The sequence below is a fragment of the Hypomesus nipponensis genome, chromosome 10 (assembly GCF_054491055.1).
Source record: "Hypomesus nipponensis isolate SF chromosome 10, ASM5449105v1, whole genome shotgun sequence".
In the NCBI taxonomy this organism is placed as follows: domain Eukaryota; kingdom Metazoa; phylum Chordata; class Actinopteri; order Osmeriformes; family Osmeridae; genus Hypomesus; species Hypomesus nipponensis.
In genome coordinates, this window is record NC_140370.1 from 6,463,505 (window position 1) to 6,483,736 (window position 20,232).

At 46.8% G+C, this 20,232-nt stretch overlaps 1 protein-coding gene across 1 annotated transcript in view; it reads right to left on the bottom strand.

Moving 5' to 3' along the window:
* Positions 1-20,232, bottom strand: part of LOC146271089 (low-density lipoprotein receptor-related protein 8-like) — a 44,244-nt gene that overhangs the window by 22,634 nt on the left and 1,378 nt on the right. Inside the window, exon 3 of the mRNA XM_084707564.1 lies at positions 4,553-4,675. Within this exon, the coding sequence (XP_084563690.1) occupies positions 4,553-4,675 (123 nt within the window). The remainder of the gene's footprint in view (positions 1-4,552; positions 4,676-20,232) is intronic.

Sequence of the window (20,232 nt, forward strand, 5' to 3'; positions counted from 1 at the left end):
AAACATTCGTATTCTGATTGTTTTTCCTGTTTAGAAATTGGGACTAGAACTAATTTCATGAATTCATCGGCCTATGAAAGGCTCTTGACTTTACCCAAGACAGCCTGAGAGAGCATGTTGACCAACCTGTAGCTTTTACCGGGCATATTTGCTGCTTCATTAAGCCAGGCTAGCGTTGCGCTACATCCCTCTCCCTGAAGTGTAGACCAGGTACAGGAAACTGCATGGGTCTTCACACTACTGCATTAGCTCCTACAGCTATCCTCCATACAGCTCCATGGTGCCATGCCCCTCGCTGTGATGCAGAAGTTGCTGTAGCATTAACACGTGTGGCAGTCTGGGTTCAAACCCAGGGCATTGGTATTGTGGCATGACTCACTCCTTCATGTCACTGTAGGCAAGCAGCTGTATCACAGCACAGAAATCGCACGCATATCACATTTCCCTATACTCACGGCATGTTTCATAGGAGACTTCGGGGATATAGTGTAGTCATACATCTCTTCAAGTTATTATCAAAAGTAAATATACTGAGGCAAAATGCCTTACTTATTACCAGTCACATAGATAACATCTTTGTGGGATTGAGGCTTGATATCTCCAAACAGATGAGAGAAAGCTGTTTAAACCAAATCCCACTTCAGAGCAACATCTATAATCCTCTAGGTTATGCAAATTTTAATAGGACAAAATTAGGGCATGATACACACATTTCTAAAATGACAATCCTGTCAACGGAGATATTTGTTAGCAGGACTAGGTTTCTCCCACAGGTTATCGTTTTTGTTTTTAAACCCCCACAGACTACAGCTGACATGTTGAGTGTCACCACTTTTCTGACACGTTGAAATCCATTCTCTGACACATGGTGGGTTTACTAAATTGTCGATGTCGATTCGAGCGTCGATTTGTCGATTTGAGCGTTCTCAAAGACGAGGATTCATCCCTTCTACCATGTCTGCCATGATTTCAGTGCCTTGCAGGGGAAACAAAAGGGTCGGACATTTTGAAGTGAATCTCCGAGGCCATTCATCTTTCAGGCCTTCAGAGTACACCATTCTGGCTGCTGACTGAATCTTTCATGTGCCAGCGTGACATTACTCCAGCGTGTAATTTGGAACCCACTCACTGAGCTAGAACGATCTGGAATAGATCTGCACTTGTACAGTATTTGTGCTTTTTGCGTGTGTGTGTGTGTGGGTGAGTGTGGTTCTGTCAAGTAAATGTGAGTAAGAGCGAGAGAGATAGAGGGGAAAGGCAGAGAATGGAAAAGAAAGATATAAGCGCAGCTAGTTCAGGCAGGGCAATTGGGCAGCGCGCGTCATCCATTTATCGGGGACGTAAGGCGTCCTTTCCTCTATTACTTACTACACCCATGTTAGCAGCGCATATCCATTGGGCCACGTCCGATAAGTCATCTTTAAAAGACGCGTGGATACGCACACACACGCACACACTCAGCCCATTTGTTGTATGATCAGTGCTGCTGCCGCCCTCCACCGTCCCCTTCTCCCCCATGCTGTCTGTATGTTCTATCATCAGGGGGATTATATCTCTAGTGCTGCCTGCCTCATATGTCATGTTTGTATGTTCTGCATTGAGGAAGCAGGGAGTGCTTCCCTTAGATCATCCACTCCGCCAAAGTTAAATATTCATGTCCATGTCATGTAACAATAAATGCTCAAATCTAATACGTGATTGTCTTGACTGAAATACAGATTTGTAGAGATAGAGGTAGCAAAGATAGAGGTACTAGGTCAGAAAGGGAGATAGGGAGCAAGAAAGGAGAGAGCAAGGAATCGTTGGAGGATCCACCTCATCAGTCTTCAGAGTAATTGGAGCACGGTGCAAGGTGTTCGGCTGAGCCCACTCCGTACTGTGCGTTCATTAGCAGACGTACTCTACTGGAAAACAGGCCCTGCCTACCATAGTTATATATAAAGACTAGATGTCTTACGGCAGAGTCTAGAACGTCCACACATGGCGGCCATCTTGCTACAGTCAACTCGCTCACACACAACATTGTGTTGATGCTACGAATTCTTTTTTTAACAGAAATATGCAGTGGTATAACGACATCTATGACGTTGATAACAAACCAAACCGTAAAAAAATCTGTTGAAAATTGAGCAAGTTATGGTCATTTAAAAAGTACATGTAGCATCAACACAATGTTATGGGTGAGCGAGTTGATTGTAGCAAGATGGCCGCCATGTGCAGATGTTCGACTCCGTTGTCTGGAAAAGCGGACAAGACATCTAGTGTTTATATATATCTATGCTGCCTACAGCCAGATTCTGGCTCCACAGACAAACAGAAACCAAAACTCCTCTATAACTGTCATTTACTCACAGTCCACGCTAAATAATGAACCGCTCACGTCTTCGATGTCTGTTCCGGATACCTTGTCAGACATTAACGTCTGCGGTCAAACGTCACCCCTCCCCCTTTTAGTGAAGGCTTGATTGATAGAGGCAGGCGATGGTGGAGAGCAAGCTTCAGTTTCGACAGCTCATTTGTCACTCATCAGCGTAACGCGTTTTGACATCAAGGTTTCAGAGCGTGTTCACTCCTTTTAAAAATGCTAGAGGTGTTTTTTTTTTTATCTGAAGCCTCATTTCCTGATATGGCCAGAGGTCCTACTTGACATTCACTGTACAGTGCCGTCAGTTATGATACTGTCCTTCTAATACAACAGGCTGCCAGGATTACTTTGGGGTACTGAGAAATATACAGTCATCTGATGAAATCTGATAAAGGGAACAATCACAGGACTCCAGTCGTCTGTATTCTCATTTGTTACAAAGGGACTGAGACAGAACAGAAGAAGCTACTTGGCGAGCCAGCTGGGATGTCGTTCCTCAAGCCACCTGCAGTCAGTTTCTCTTCTCATTAGCGAGGCACAATGGGAAACGTTCCCAATTTGAACGTCCTCCTGTGGACTTGTCAGCGGGCTAACAGCTAGCTGGGGCCACCTGTGCTCCTACTTGACTATAATGGGAGGAGAAAGTACATGTGTCTGTTTGTAGAGTGCTGAGAAAATGACTGCTTGATGGGAGGCAGAAGAGATGAGCATTCAGCTGAGCCAGGACCTCGATACTGTACGTATCCATGGAAACCGGGTGTAATTGTTTAACCCCAGCGTTGGAGCGTCAGCTGCTGAGAGAGGTCACACTGCACCTGCAGCTCAGCAACAGGAAGACAGCGTCTAACTTGGGACTGGATACACAGTCTTGCTCACCTACGCAATACAGAAAACCCTCACCGAGCAGGAACACTGCCAGGAAGTGTAGCAGCGAAACTGCCCTGATGTAGCACGCTGATCTGTTGTGAGCAAAAATATTAAACATTCGCAATGGCAAGATTCTGACATTTTAACACAGACTGGAAAAGCATCTTTTTAATGCAGATGGGATTACTATACTAATGGATTTCTATTGTCCATATCTCCATCGGTGTAGTGGGGAAGCACAGACACAGTACCCTCATTCATCTTTAATTGGATTTTCAAGACAAACACGTTATCCTTTGGAGGTCTGTCTCTGTAAGTTCCCGAAAACACAGAAACTTTTTGGCAGTGACATTAACAAGTTTACAGCTGTTCCATTATTCAAAAGAGCAGCCCACACGCCATAACTGATAAAGAACGGCGGCACAGAGACGGAGAAATGAGAGTCTCGTTTTGCTTCATTTTCCACTCCGCTGCATGCATCATAATTCCCTCAGTTCAATAACATTCCCATCGTGGGACGACGGCCTCATTCCTTTAGATGAAGCAGTTTAAGGTCAGGTGACCGAATGCTGCTGGTTTTATGTTCACGCTAAGAAGGAAACAGTCATGAGGACTGAACAATTCAAGAAAAACCCTTCAAAACGACTTTAAGCTTCAGCTCTTAAATTGGAGCTAGGTAAGTCCCTGGCTACCACAGGCTAGACCAGAGGGACTAGCCCAACCCTCCGCACCTCTGCACCTGGGAATGGGTGGGGGGTGGGGGGGAGGGAGGGATGCCTGCAGAGGGGCTGAAGGAGAGCCAGGCGCTCTTCCCTCTCTAAAAGCCTGGCAAGGTTGCAGTCAGGTTCCTCCCGGGGCGGCGCGGTGAGGAGGAGACGAGTGGGCGAGCGGGGCCTGGCTGGAGGAGGGAGAGAGGCGTCTGAACCACTGCCTGAGTTGAGCGGCGGGGGAAATGACAAGCCGCGTTAGCTTCTCGAGCCAAATGAAATCGTGCCTCGCGCCGACGAGAGAGGCTTGGCTGCGTGTTCAGATACGGTGCGAGACATCGCACAGTAATTAAGCAGCAATAGCTTTTAAGTGCGAGGGCTTTGATCATCCAAAATGGTACAGCGAGCGTCTCACGCACTCTTCAAAACTGTCAATTATGACAGGACTATAAAGGGCACCACAGGTAAAATTACAGAGTGAATAAAACATTTGTGTTTCAATGGAGTGCATGCAAACACAAGCTCTAGGACCACCGGCAGAGAGCTAGTAGTTCCAGGTGGAGGTGAATAGGTTATTGACCGGCCGTGGCTAAGCAGTGGCAGCGTGACTTACTGCAGGTGGCATCTGCCTCGTCCGAACCGTCCGGGCACTCTGGTTCACCATCGCAGCGCCAGCGTCCGGGAACACACTGCCCGTTCATGCAGGCAAACTCTTCTGGGGCGCATGTCTTCTTGGCTGCTCGCACGCCGAATGATATGATGAACAGACAGGAAGAGAGGGAGGTAGCATATGGGGAAGAGAGAGATGTGGAGGGACGTCAAAATGCGGGACGGCGGGGAAAGGAAGAGGGCGAAATGGCAGACAAAGAGATAGAACATGAAAGGTGGCAGGGGGGGGAGGGGAGAGGGAAAGACAGGGGAGGGAAGAGAGGGAGAGAGGGGTTAACCTCCATTTCATCTCGCTTTCATAATTGGTGACATAATCCACTGTCATGCTCATTGCCAGGCTCCAGAGACATCATCAGGCACTTCATCATGCACATTAGATCTTCTGACCAGCCCTCTCCAGAGCACTCCACCTCCATCCCTGACCAATCATTTCCTGTTTCCCACTCTTCTGATTCTTATTCAACGTGCATTCCGTCCTCCGTTCTGTCTACCTCTAATCCCTCCTGCAGCTCTTTCAGCCGGGCCGGGGAGACGAGAGGTGGCTGATTGCTGAACGCTGCTTGTCTCGCTCGGTAACTTGTTTTTTCCTTCCCTCCCTCACCTGAAATCTACAACTAACCACATTCGGAAAAAGGGAAAAGGTGGAACACGGGCAGGATTCAAATGACAACGTGTGGTGATGTGAGGTGAATGATGTCTGGCCCAGCTGGAAGTTGTGAAGAGATACAGTGCGGAAGTCTGGCACTCACGCGCTCACAGACCTGCGGTAAAGCCCTGGGGTAGGGGCTGCGCTGGGCTGACAGGTTGTGTTCAGAGGGCAGGGTTTTAGAACGGCAGCAGCAACCTTAGAGGTCAGAGTCATTCCATTTCCACAGGACCTTACTTCAGCAGAACCAGCAGTACAATCCAATAAATCACTCTTTTAAAGACTTGCTAGAGTTGTTACATGTTAACCCTGGTGTAACTGTTTCAAAGGATGACCGAGGCTGTTTAATAGCTCACAGTTAGGCTAATGGCTCTCTGTGTTTGTTCGGAGAGATGAGAAGGTCACTCGGACAGTATGGACTCCTTTGTATATGCCACAATACTGTCACATGGTGTACATTACAAGGGAGTCTGGTTAAAAATGGCTGAAATGCTACAAACTTTTATCTGCCAAAATGACTTCAGCAGAATCAGAAGAAATGACTGTCTCTCAGCCTCTCTCTAATGGATATAGCCTAGAGGTAATTGTGTTAGACTACCCTGCCAACCCAAGGTCAGTTCCTCTCTATTCATATCTCTACAAAAGGTTAACTTCTCTTTCTGCCTCATCTAAGCGTAGTTAATTAAGTATAATGCTTGGGACCAATATCTCTCTTAACATTCCAAGGGCTCCTTCCTAAAATGTGGCTGTCAAGATAAACATTCTTTTCTTGGCTGTTTGAAATGTGAGGTTTCCTAAACACTACTTAATAGCCATTTGTTTTGTCATTAGTACACAGCAAGGCGTGTTTCCTAAGAGTGAGGACAGTGATGACAACGCCTGAGCACTGAGAACTGTGATTATTTGAACAAAGACCACCTTGTTGTAAGTCTTACAAACTCATTAGTGGTGCGTTCACAGCCCTAACTTCTTTAAAGAAGTTACACACAAATGTCACTTAACCAAGGAGACAAAGTAAGTACTATACAAGGCTTTATACAAGGTTACTGTTAGAATGGTAGAGTTAGTATTGTACTGTAGAAGCAATATGATTGCTTTGTATGCCGCTTTGGATAAAAGCATCTGCTGAATGTCAAATAAATACAATTAAAATGTAAAACGTAATAAACATATTAAAAAATACAACCACGAACCAATATTGTGAAAAAGATGAACGCAAACTCTATTCTCTGTAGTGAACATTCCCCCATCTGAACTCCAGGTTGTCTGTGGCTCCAGCAATGCCTTGTTATGTACCAGTTCAAGCCCAGGAGCCCAGCAGACCTGCTAGTTCATTTCAATGATTCTCTATGGGGGCCATGGTTCACTCAGTGATAATTACCAGAGCCAGCTTGTGCCATCTGTTTGGATTGACTTTCTCCTTTTTAATTAGGAGAGGTTTAAATGTTAGACCCATAGGATAGAAAATGGGAAGGATGGAGGGAGAGAGAAACAGAAAGAGAGCAAGGGGTGAAAGAAAAGCTTCAAAAGCACACAGGGAATCAGGCAAGGATTAGGAATAAGGGAACAGAGAAAGAGAGAATGATAGATGTAATGACTGAATAACAGAAGCGTCAACGATATGGCTTGATCGAACGCAAATAGAAAGCGTGACGTGGAATGGAAACAGCAATGTTACCATTGACGTGAGAGACGTGAAGTATAACAATGACAGTCCAACCCCTGACAAAAAAAAACTCTACCCACAATGCCCTGTCATCCAGGTACACAGCTGACTGACAGTGGCTCCGTTTGACTCCAACCGAAAGCCAGAGTGACACCCAGCAATGCCCTGGGAGGAGGACGTGCGTTCCTTCAGCCAGGAATCCGTGGTACAAAATGGGATATGACACTTCAAGACAAGATGGAGGCCCCTGGCACAGCCCACGCAGCCAGGCTGTAGTTCCAAAGGGAAGGAGGGAGGGAGGGATAGAGGGAGGGAAAGAGCTCCTCGCTTCAGCGGACACACCTGGGTCTACCTCTCCTGACTCTGGGGGCGGTGTCTATACATGTGTTGTACCCATAGCTCTGCTTTTCATACTACTTTATCCTACGTGTGTGTGTGTGTATGTGTGTGTGTCCATGTTCTTAATGTTTCTCTCAGGGGCAGGTGAGTGGGCTTGGTGATGTTGACGAGAGGGTACAAGTTTGATTCCTCATCATAAGTCACACACCCACCTCCACATTTTCCGCCGAGCTACTCGCATACAAACACACTATTATAAACCCGGTGTGCGGACGCCTTAAAGGAAAGTTGTTGTCTTGAAGGATATTAATGACAGCGTTTTCTGTCGAGGGCCATAGAAAGCTAATAGGTAATGCAGTGATAAGCACATTCTCTTGGGGATCAGAAGACAAATTGCCTCATTAGCAGAGAGTGAAGTCGGGAAGCATCGTCAGAGAAGGAAACATAATGTATCCTGTTGGCCTGCCCAGGAATGTAAATGACTGTTCCAAAAATAAATGGGTAGAATGGAAGAAAGTGACATGCAGTACACCAACTTAAAGAACTGGTTTCCATGTAGGAATAGTAACATTTCAGGTGTTGTCCACTTGGCAATGGTGTTAGTTTGTTCACAATCTGTTTTCTGAAAAACCAAATCATCCCCGTATTAAAGATTGGACGTTTTTTTGGGGGACTAAATCATCATCCTCTCCTGTCTCTCTCTCCACACGTGTGTTACTTGCTACTGATGTGTAAACAGATCAGCACATCTGTTGTGGTTTCTATCATCTTCATCATTATTAGATATTCAGGATAATATCATCTATTTGATTGCGATAATATCGCTAAGATTCGATGTATCAAGTCTAGCCTTACTGTCCACCTAGCTGGAGAGCTCTGTTTAGTCCCAATGTCATTTTGTCTCAGTGGAGGATGCCGGGTCCCAGATCACATGACCTGAGAGGACAAGTCTGACCAGAGGACACCAGTCCACTGCTCCAGCCTCTCTGACATTCAGGACAAGGCTTTGATTTATCAAGCTCTTTTCAAGCCTCACTGGGCTTTTTTTATTTATGGTCAAGCTGCCCCCTCGGAAATACAGAGTCACTGAGGGCCACGGTCCGGAACAGACACACACACGTGTACACCTCACACACACACGTGTACACTCACACATTTTGTTCTGGTAGTTTGCACAGCTTCCGTTTCTCCTGTCTCTCCCTTCTGCCTTCCTTCCACAACACCCACTCCATGTGGCTGACCTTCTGCTGTGTTTTCTGCCGTATGAGAGGTTGTTTTGTCCACTGTGCTATTCTCATCCTACACACAGGCAGACACTGCTTACATTCGAATATTAGACTAATATTAGCAAATGCTTTCCTAACTCATGTTCCGTGACAGGAATAATGGAGCTGGTGAAGTATTATGAATGTAATGTTTGATACATTTATGTAAATTAGGACAGTCTATATCCACATCTGGAAGAAACTGTATGAATAACTTAGAGAGAAAAATGCATCAGTGAACACTGTCGGCTGGAATACAGGCCAAAAACAGTCACTCTGATGCAACCTCCATGTAATGTCATCCTATTTTCCTAAATATATTGCTGCCTATTGTAGCCCAATAGAAAACCCCCCTATCAAATTATTCAGGAAGAACAGGAAGATTTCTTTGAAATATGAGTACTGTAGTGAACTAACTCGTGACTTTACCAACGTTAACATGATGTTGACATTCTAAGAGCAGGACTGTATCCACTTATGTGAACATAATCCTGATGTTCTAAGAGCAGAACTGTACTGCATCCAATGCTGACATCATGACACTGCTTTAACAGCAGCCTCTGTAAACTAGTTCTCCTCCTGCACTCTGCTATAGCGAGCCATTATGAGCAGCTTGAAGTTTAAATGAATTACTGTACAGTGTCTGGCAGGGAAATTGTATTTCATTGTCAAGCTGCGGCAGAGTGTCTGGTTTTGGGTCTTGTACGATGGGCTGTTTGCAGAAATCCCGACCACAGCTGTTAGGAAATCCCTGGCCAGGGTCACATGATGCTCACTTTTTCTTCAACCCAAGCTGGCGAACGCAGCCCAAATCCCCTTTTCATTATAGACAAGAAAAGAAATCCTCCAAAATGCAACTAATCCTGCTGGGCTGGTGAGGTGCTTCATTTTTCTGCTTCCAAAAAAGCCTAATTAGACAATTATTTGTCCAAAAAATTTCAAAAAGGCTACAGCAACCATCTCCCAAACACTTCGCATGGCAGAACAATGACTCAGCTTTGGTTTGTAAAAAAAAAGGGCATTTCAAAAGGTTAGTTAACAGTTCAACTTGTTTTTAATATATATGTAGTACGGTATCTATAACTGTGGACGTTTTCATAATTTACAATGTGGTATCCTATCTCAAATTGGCCCAACAATGTTGCTGATGAACGAGCGAGTTTTCCCACCCAATAACCGTTAGGAAACACAACACCAAAGTCACCTTGAGTTAAAAACAGGCCAAAGCTGCCATAGCTGTCTGCCACCTGGCCTCCAGCGAACATGGAACCGTCTCCCTGGTCCCTGCCAGAGCGGCTGACGCCTTATCTCCAGAGCTCCCCACAACAACAGAGACACGTTCAAATCCCCAGCCTGTCCAGGTAAACCCAAGGTTCCTCCCTCTGCTGACCGCATCCATTTGGTCATGAATGTCACACTCCGGATACCGGCGCCTATCTTAGCAAGCCATTCTCTGAACAGGAGGCCAACGGCTTGGACTGAGTTTAGCCTTTCAGTAAACGGTGGACAGTGATATTTTTGTTTGCTACACCCGGTGTATTTGGCCGTGAAGGTTGTTTGTGGTTGACGGGCTGCGTTTTTCATAGGTCTGTTATCTTCATCCGGCTGATAACGGACAGATCACGGGAGGGAAGAGAGAATGGATTGCAGGGCAGAGTCCAGAGGGAGGCTCAGTGTTGCAGGTCCTTGGTGACCGAATTAGCAGCATAAGTTTACAGTTGTTAGCGTCCAAAACTTCGATCCAACAGCCAAGACCCACAGACACACACGTCCTTGTTTAAACCTATAAGCCTCGCTATCCAAGTAAAGAAAAAAAAAAGCATAACATCACATCGGCCAAGTGAGCCTTTTATGTTTTGTACACAAGCGCTCTCTCTCTCTTTCTCTCCCTCTACCCATTAGACACATCAATGTCGTCCCCCAAGAGAAATCTTCCGCTTCATGCCAAGATCCTGCTTGATCACTACCTTTTGTTTCAGGAATAAACCTCTGTTCTCAGCAAAGCTGGAACAAGTGTGACTCAGACCCTCGATTCCCTGTGTTCAGCTATCAGATGAAGGGAGGAGGCTTGGGGAGACTCCCGGCCCGCCGACTCCTGCTGAACCGACGGCTCGGAGCTCATCAGAACACGAGGAGCTTCCTTGTCTTCATCATCATCAAACTCATTACGACGCGAGGGGCCACCGCCACGTGCCACTGTGATCACCACGGAGACCCCATTCAAAGTCCGATCTGTAATCATCGAAATGATCTCTCGACGGACTATTATATGCGCGGGGGGGGGGAGGGCGGGTGGGCGAGATTCATTCGAAACCTATAGGAAGTGCTAGAAGCTGTATGGCCATAAATAGAGTCTCCAGGAGTCTGAGGGGAGTGCTAGGGTAGTGTTTATCGGCTAGTCAGATGGCCATCTGACAGGAGCTACGGTCTATCAGATACTGGAGGCAGGAGCCATTCGTTATCAGGATATATGCGGCTCCCTGAGACCTTTCTGGTTTTCACTCAAGCTCTGGAAGACACAACGCAGCCTTAAACACAGCACTGCCATCCCCAAAAGGCTCATTGAGGTGAAGAGTACAGCATGGAAATGCCGTTTTTAATTCAAGGTCAAGTCGTGTTTACATGTATTTGCGAGAGGTCTTGCGTTTAGCTGCATTAGGTGACATGCATTCGGTCTGCCACCAAAACACAGTCGTTCTCAGCGGGGCTACTGTCGCTACATTGGCCCCTCGACGCCAACGTCTCTACATTTGTCACAGTGGATTAAAGCGTCTGTCTGCGAGCTGAAGAGAAGAGCAGCAATGTAATAGGGAATAAGAGGTTAGCCTCTTGGAGCTGCTTTTACAGCCTCCCAGTGTCCTCCCACACAGGCCATCCTCGTCTGCGAGCAGGCAGGAGCAACCAGAGAGGGATGGAACACCGTCACATCCCTGGAACAAGGTTCGCGTGGCTTTTCACTTTGCCGCTCCGCTCGCAAATTGGAACAACACCGGTAGTGCCCACGGCCATATTTCCCGTTTCAGCAAATCTGCCCACAATGCAGCGTGATTAAGACATTTAGTAGGCAAAAAGCTGTGCGTTTCCTTGCCTTTGAATATACCTACAGCGTTTTAGCACAACACAGGAGGGGGGCACAGAGAGTGCGTGCCATATGGGCTGAGGCCTTAACGCAACACCCGGGTTCGATTCTGGCTAAGGGCCATTTCTCCATACTCCCCTGTCTCTCCCTTACATGTTCCGTATATTTTCCAACTATCTCTGTCCAATAAGGTCCAATAAGGTGAATAAGATGAAAAAAGCTCAAACTCTAAAAACGCTTGCCTCTTATGCCATTTCCTCCTTTCATGTCTTTCCCTTTTTCAAACACACACACACACACACACACACACACACACACACAGTGTCCTTGGTTGATAGAGGAAAGACTATCTGTTTGATGACAGACCCTGTGAGTACATGCCCTTTATTGTGGACACACAGGGGAGCGGCTATGAAAAGATCAGCCATGCAGTCGATACAATTCACACTCACAGAGAGACAGAGATTACACAGCACAGGGCAAAGACCTCCATCTCCACCACACAATACAATGACAACCCATAAGCTTACCCTGACACCAAAATAAAACCTTAACTGTACATGAATCACCGAAAGAGTCTATCCGGTGATTAGAAAAGCTTTACTCAATCTACTTACATTGAAAAGATGCCACAATAACAAGAATTGTAGGGTAGAAAAAGCTTTTTGGATGAAGAACTGAACCTGGTTGGTTTGAACTGTACAGCATTCTAACTAACTGGACAGGTGAATCCTTCAGTACAACTTGAGTACCAAATACCAGCTGGTCGGAAAGATCATTAAGGTGTGTTTGCATCTAGCTTCTTACTCCTGTCTGGCGGCATAAACATGCTGTATGAATGTTTTGGCAGAGTTGGGTATCTCAGGGCTTAGCATTACCTGTTCGCTGGCCTGATGCAGGTAAGTTAATAAGGTCCTCGAACTTTAGTAGCCTTTTACAAATTATTTTTATCCTAAAATTCATAGTAAACAGGGAATTAATCCATAGTCCTTAACCACACAACAAATTCAGCATTAGCCCAGTCCTTTATACTGTATACGAACAAAGGCTTTCTGGTGAAGTTGTGGGTGGGAGATGCAGGAGCCAAGGCACAGTATTAGGGCTCTAAAACTGTATGCTGAATGCTACTAACAAAAGAACTATGAAAAAGATTGATGACTAATGCTTTCATAATTCTATGAGACCTTTAGGCTGCCTACTTTAATGATGATTGTTTTTGCCCAAACAGGTATAGGAAATGCCTGTTAGTCTGTCTGTCCCTGATGAGGCATGGAGCTGAAACTGTGAAAATTTAATTAACCATACACTATTATTGCAAGAAATAATTGAACGTTTATCCTTGGTGTGCAGTTCAATTCCGCTCAGTCAGTCTACTTTTGCAACTGAAACTCGAATGGCCTTCTACCTCAGACTGCAGACAGAGGGTGACTGTCATGAGGGATAAGCTGGCAGACTTGACGCACATACTCGATTTCAATTATGAATAATTAAACTAACTTTCCCCACCATCAGTTGCACAATATAAACCTCTAACTCTGGTAACCTTTCTCTTGCAAAATGCATGACAGCATCCACATTTACAAAACACTATGCAGGTGTGTGTGTCTGTGTGTACACAGTAGTATGTGTGGTTCCAGTCAAAGCCAGCTCAGTCCAGTGCATAACAGGCTCTTTGATCAGTGCTTTGGTGATTTCCACAGCACATTTCCACGTGTGGGTTGAGGCGCTTTCATTAAAAGCCCAGCAAATTGGTGTTACTGTACATCAAAGAGCTGGCCTTCCTGTTGACCTTGACCAGCACAGGAGGGACCTTATATAAACGGTGTCATTGCCACACATTCAATGAGCCCTGGTTACAGTGCTGAGTTCACAACTCAAAGGTCTCTCCCCCAAACAGAGCAAGATAAGTAAGACTTGAAGACTCCGTAACTACAAATGACTGAATTCCAAGAGTCCGGTAGGTCTCTGGGGAGCAGCTGCTTGAGAGTCGAGCCAGCTTGACTGACTGAGCCAGTGGAAATCTGAGGGGAACAGTAAGGAAAGTGTCAGAGGCAGGAGGGGTCGCCCAGCCGCTACCAGGCCTGTCGGCAGCAACGAGCAGCAGCTTCAAACAGAAGCGGACGTGGACCAGCACAGGCTCTCGTCTCAGATGTTCCCTGCGGTCGACTGTCAGCAAGGAGAGAGACAGCTGTTCCGACCGAGCCAGACACCTCCCTTAAAGATGCTCTATGCATCTTTGGTGCCAAGTGACAGTGCAGAGCGCTACAGAGCATCCCGAGTGAGTCTCAGTTTGTCAAGCTCACTTCCAGACACGGCAAGGACTAGAGCTAACGCACATACAGGGGTTAGGACTGGCTCAGTACTCCACCGGCTGTGAGAATAGTGTGATCTCCTAGTCTCTGCTGACCCACTTTGCACACCGGCCCGTTGGGGAGTTCCTGGTCAGCTCCAACGGGTCGACAACATTGCAACCCCGCCCCCCCCCCCCCCCCCCCCCCAAAAAAAAAAAAAAGACACAGCAAAACAACCACTTTAAAATCAATGACACTGCAGCAGTCCAAGCTGGACTCCACCCATACCACCCCATCCCCAACCACCAACTAGCTCCAGCAGATCTGCCTCTCTCTTAGCCTGCTATTCTGTCCACCTCCTCCCTCCCTATTTCCCCCGTAGGGTCTCTCTCCTCCTTCTCCTGTAATCAGTGTCAGCAGTGAGCCGCACAATCCCGTACTTGTCCACATCCATTCTGCAAAAGACTCTTGAAGAAACTGCAATCGATCGGACCGGCCCACACTTCCGAGGCCTGTGTGTGTGTGTCTGTTCGCATGTGAGCACAGTAGCCAGTGGATCTGTGTTCAAAAACATTGCACTCCTGGCTGGACTCTGCTGACTTCTCATCACAGCACCCCCTGCCCCCCCCACCTTCCCCCCAAGGGTAAACAGAGGTCAGACTCAGACATAACTTAGCGGGAGAGAGAGACCATCTGCCTGGAAAGTTAGACCCCACACTGCTGCTGCTGCTGCTGCTGCTGCTGCTATGATCCTCCTGGCCAGACCTAACTTTTACCTCAGAGCTGCTTTTCCTGGGAAATGCTTCAATCAGCGACCTCAACATGTGAGGATGATAGTCAACTGTGTTGGAGCGATGGCTGGCACCGTCAGTAGCTCTCAGATGTCACTGTCTAAGTAGTCACAGTCCTACGCAGCCTGTTACAACAGCAGAACCATATTCATGGCTAGACAGACTCTGGTCACCTCACATAGGAACACATTCGTAGCTCTTCAGTTGCGGGGCAGGCCTTTTTTTACGACGCATCAGGAAAGCTGATGGGAGACGTGTGGGCGGAGCGAGGGATTTCACAGCCTCGCGGCCAGAGTTTGTTCGCCACCTCCGTGGGAGTTGCTGGCTCTGCAGACCATGTAAAGCTGCCTGCTATTGTGACTGGAGGCTTGGAACCAGCCTAATGCAGTGTGTATTTAAAAGCCGCTTTGCTGTATAATTAGTGGTGTGTTGTTCATACTACTATATAAGAGTGACATATATGTACTTTCATTGGGGTGTGTGGACCTTTTGGTGAATCAAAGTAGTTCAGCAATTGAAGTCCACCACTGCCAATTTGCTTGTGGCTGGAGCTACTCAATGTATTCTCTCTTCTTCATTCGAAGATAGAAGACGTGATAGCCAACATTGACATACGACTCCTCTCTACAGTGAAAAACACAAAGAAATCCCTGGCTTCGCTCTAGATTAACAAGAACGTTGGTGAGTTAAAAAAAAACGAAGAAAAAAAAACAGGCATTTCTGCAGAGCACCAAAAAGTGAGTCACTGGCACAGCGGAGCAGAGTACTTGGTATGTGGGTAAACATCCCCCCCATGCAGCCCTAATATGACATCCATTCATCCTGACAGGAACTGTCTGCCCCGGCCTCAGTGGCTCCTGTGCAGGGCTCACAGAGTAGGCTGCCTCTCGCTCCAGCGCGAGCACGTTCAACACGTGTCTCATCGATTACAAGGTACCTTTGGCTCGTGTCATCCAAAAGACCTGTGCTGTGAAGAATGACACCGGTACTTGTAGTGTACCGCCACACGCTAAACCAATCTTTCCATAAACACCTTTGCCCTGAGTGCGCCTATTTTGAATGGAGATGACGGAGAAGCGACAAAGAGCACACATGATCACAGACACGCCAACAGAACCACGAAACATCAACAGCTAAACTAAACTAAACACGCACCCAGCACAGTCACATAGTCCCTGACAGTATGACACTGGTATAATGGGGTCTCCAGTCAGTCAAGACCGACTTTAAGTCCACGATCTCTGTTCTCAACATGTCATGTTGTGAAGTGTTTCCAGTGTCCCGCTGTGGCTTTTGCGGGGATCATTCCGAGCCGCACTCATGAAAATGGTACCAATCAAACAAAATCTCAAATTTGGCTTACAGCTATACGGACTACTGGGGTGGGGCCTCTGACACACAAGTGTGCTCCACAAACCTGGCGAGATCGAACGTGTGATTGAGGTTTTCACAAATGAACAGAATTTGTTTACACCGCACAATGGCATGAATAATAATGTAAACCCACTGGCCTGTTTTGTTTCGGCTATTACAATCGATCCGGCGTCGCTTTGGGAGCAACGAGACCATCATCAAGCCGCTATGGAGCAGAGGAGAAGAGACCAGGGGGATAGCGGTGATTCACCCCCAAGGAGAAATATTTCATTAGTTTCGATTGTGAGTTTGGAGTGCAATGACATTCAAGGGTACAGCAACAACAACAACCAAAAACCTAATGAGACAAACAAATGTACTCTCCCAAACCGAGGGGTGGAACAGCAGAAAAGGGCACCAAGTGAGCCTCATGTGGATGCAGCTGCTGAGGGGGTCGGGGGGGTCAGGGGGGGGGGGGGGGGGGGTGCAGGCCGCCCCTATTAATCCCTCCTCTCTCCATGAGCATTCAGTAATCTTCCGGCAGCGTCACGCTCTAATCTGAGATAATAGCTGGATTGGACCAGTGCTATTCTTAATGATCACATTAGAGAGATGGGCTCTGGGAACCAGACAGAGCACAGGGCCAACAGGGCCAAGGGAGGGCCTATTGACACTCACTATTTTTTACACAGGTATGGCTGACTGACCAGGATTGGCAGATAAAAGCTCTCCTGGTCTCTTCTGGGGCCTTCCATTGCGGTCAAAAATAAAGCCTTCTGATCTGGGTGCAGAAAAAGGTAGTCGTGGCTCTGTGGGTTGGGAGTAGTTCACTCACGCAACGTCTTTTCTCTATGACTGGCTGACGGAAACTCACTGTTGAGGACAGAAGGTCTTACTGATGTTTCAGAATCCTTTGAATTTTGTCAAATGAACGATACGTCATTCCACAGAAAGATAATCCTGTCCACATGGAGAAAAACACTAGAGAGATTATGAAAGGCGGCTGTCAAGAACACAAACAACACAAACAAGCTACCAAGCCCCCCCCCCCCCCCCCCCCCCCGGTCTCTATCTCTGTCAGGATCTCACTGTTCTTTTCCACTTCAAATCCTCCGATTTGCTTGAATCACTTTCTCGTCTTTATCCGTCTCTGCCTTTCTGTCGTGTACTTTCAAAAATCCATCTCTTTGCCTGCCCTGTCAACTCTCTCCTCACTGTCTGCTACGCCTCTGTCATAGACATGTGTCGGTGTTGTGGTGCAGGTTTGACTGAGACAGGGAAGCCCAGGCATCCAGTGGATTGTGTTGCAGAGGGACTACATTGGGGTGACTAGGCCTACCTCTCTGTGACTACCACGCTAGTGTGTGGATGACAGCACACCAGAGAGTATTTCACATCAGACTGGAGGATGAAACCTCCCACTGGTTCTTCCCAGCATCCCCATGGCCCCTGCCAGCACAGGACTAAACGTTGGTTTACATTACAGAGTTGGGGACAGACACAGCAAGCAAACACTCCAAGATGGCTCTCACAGTCTTTTAAGGCTACAAGGCAGTGGAAAGCTTGATATGAAGGGGAGGAGAGAGAGGGGGGAAGTGGGGGTGGAGGAGAGAGAGAAGTATTGAATAGGTGGGAATGTCTCTAATACTCTGCTCACAAGAACAACATTTTCCAAAATGAAAGGAATTTCACGGTGACTACACTCGCAGGAGGTTTGTGTCTGCACAGAGAGGAGCTCTTTCTAGACATAATTAGAAAAGAGCACCGTCGATTCTGAATGAGTTCTCAAACAGTAGGGACTCTGGTTCTTCCCGGTTGTAAATTATGTCAAGGGTTTGGAACATAAAACAATGTTGAGCCAGACAAGCAAAAAGACTAATGACACCAGCTTTTCTGTGTGTGGAACTTCCCTCATAATACCATATTAAACAGAAAAACAGCACTACCATCAGACCGGCAGCTATAATCTCAAGGTTACCAACACTGACCATCTCAAACCAAGCTGTCTAACAGCATCCAGGAAGGGAAGAAAAACATCTTGGAAGGTTCTCAGTGTCAGCCGTCAGAGGTTGTGCTGCCAACCCAGATCGATATCTATTTTGCTCTTCGCCCGAGAACCAAGAGCAGCCCTGCTGTAAGGCAGGACTACAACTAAAGGTGCTGACGATCCCCAGCTGCCAATCATCCCATCAGACAGAAGGCAACCTGAATTCTAGACGAACAAGATGATGGTCTTCTGATATTGAGCAGGAGAATTGGAGAGGATGGTGGACCTTCTGACACAGCAGAAGAAGACGGAGGCCGGGATGAATTCATAAGACAACAGTAAGGTGGAAATAATGGATCTACAGTTTTTGCTGGAGAATCACAATTCTCATTATCGTCACCTCCAACTGCTCAGGGACAAAACTCCTTTGCCTTGATACAGACCATTTTAACAACTCTCTTTTGCCGGTTTAAATCAAAACAAAAATAATTTTCAATGTTTGTTAAACAAATGTTATTTAGGCAGACATTTTCCTCAGCATGATGACGTCCAAGCAAAGAAGAAAGGAGAAGGGGAGCATTAGAGGAGTGTAAATGTCGCCATAACCAGGGAAAGGGGAGATTACGCCACAACACCATGTCAGTGCAGACACAAATCTGACTTCCGAAGGCTAGGGAGAATTCCTTTGTACCAACACTGTGCCGACATTGCTGTCAAGTTGAGAGAGATGAGAGGGGGTGCTTCTGCATCTAGAATACCTAGTTGGACGTGGAACAGCTTACATAACCAGGAGGATAAGACAACAGTATACTGTTCTGAATATCAACTATATTGAAGCATCTTTAAAAATCATATGGAGAATTAAGTATTAAGAGCAAAGTGTGCGTGTGTGTGCTCATGTTGTAAGCAAGCTTTTGTGCCCCTGTGAGTTTGTGTGTAATTATGCATGTAGAAGCGTATGTGTGTGTGTGTGAGTGTTTGTCCAAGGGTGTCTGAGTGGACATTCAGTGGGGAATTTGGGGTTGCGATGCTGCATGGGGGGTGGGGGGAGAGTTGAGATGCTTTGGGGCGGACTGATGGGGGAAGGGGCCACGAGAGGGAGGAGGGTGGGGGGGTGTGGGCTGGAGAGGGGCTTGGGGGATGGTCCGGATATGAAATGAACACCAAGGCACCAACACGTGTAGAGCACACAGTGTAGTTCAAGCCCAGATGAAACGACAAATAAAACCTGATGAAAACAGACGACCCCCCCCCCCATTTTAATCCTATTGCATATGACTCACTAGTCATATGGATGGACTTGTATTGTGTTGTGACTGACTGAGGCATAGTGGCTGTGACGCAGTTGGAAAGACTCACTCCCCCACTGGCTACTACTTTGGTACATTCACACCATGCCACTGGGTTTGCGTGGCTTGTCTGCAGGCTTTTCCGTATGAGTCTCAACAATAAACATACACCTCCCTGTTCATTCTACTCATCTGCTCCCTGGTTCTTCCCTTCAGAAGACACGATGCAGCTATGACCCCCATACCGTCCTCCACATTCACCTACAGCAGATATGCATTCTAGAAATCCAGGACAGATCTCTATGAAATCTTTCTTGTCAAGCAGCCAAAAGCTTTAGTTGTGTCAAAGGAGTTCTTGCTCACCGCCAGTGGGTCAACTAGGAGAGGATGCTGGCCGGACGTAATCTGCCTGCCAGTGAGGCAATCTCCCTTATCTGCCTGCTTGCACAGATATGGAACACACTGACAATGGTTGAGACTGCAAACTAATGGAATGAGATGCAATGTTGCAGGACGGTGTAATCCGCTGGGCCAGGCATCTCCTGCTAAAAGCATTTCAGCGGGAACGTTTTCACTCACAGAGAATTACAAAGCTGGTGTATAATAATGTCCCATATATTTCACTTGTTATGAGACATTGAGTGAAATACAACCGGTGGCACAGCTAATATCCTTCAGAATCAGGGGTGTGGCAACACATGAATGTTTTAGGGGGAAGGATGGTCCAAGTGACCTGTTTTCTTTTGGGGGCCTGAGGACATGTCCTGCTGGTCTCTGAGACTGGGACCTCCAGAGGCCCCCACAAGCATCACAACAGAGAGAGACTGAAAGTGAGAGCTGGAGAGAAAGTGAGAGAGGGAGAGAGAGAGAGACACACACAGTGTTAAGACAGACAGAGAGATACTAGAATTCCCTAAA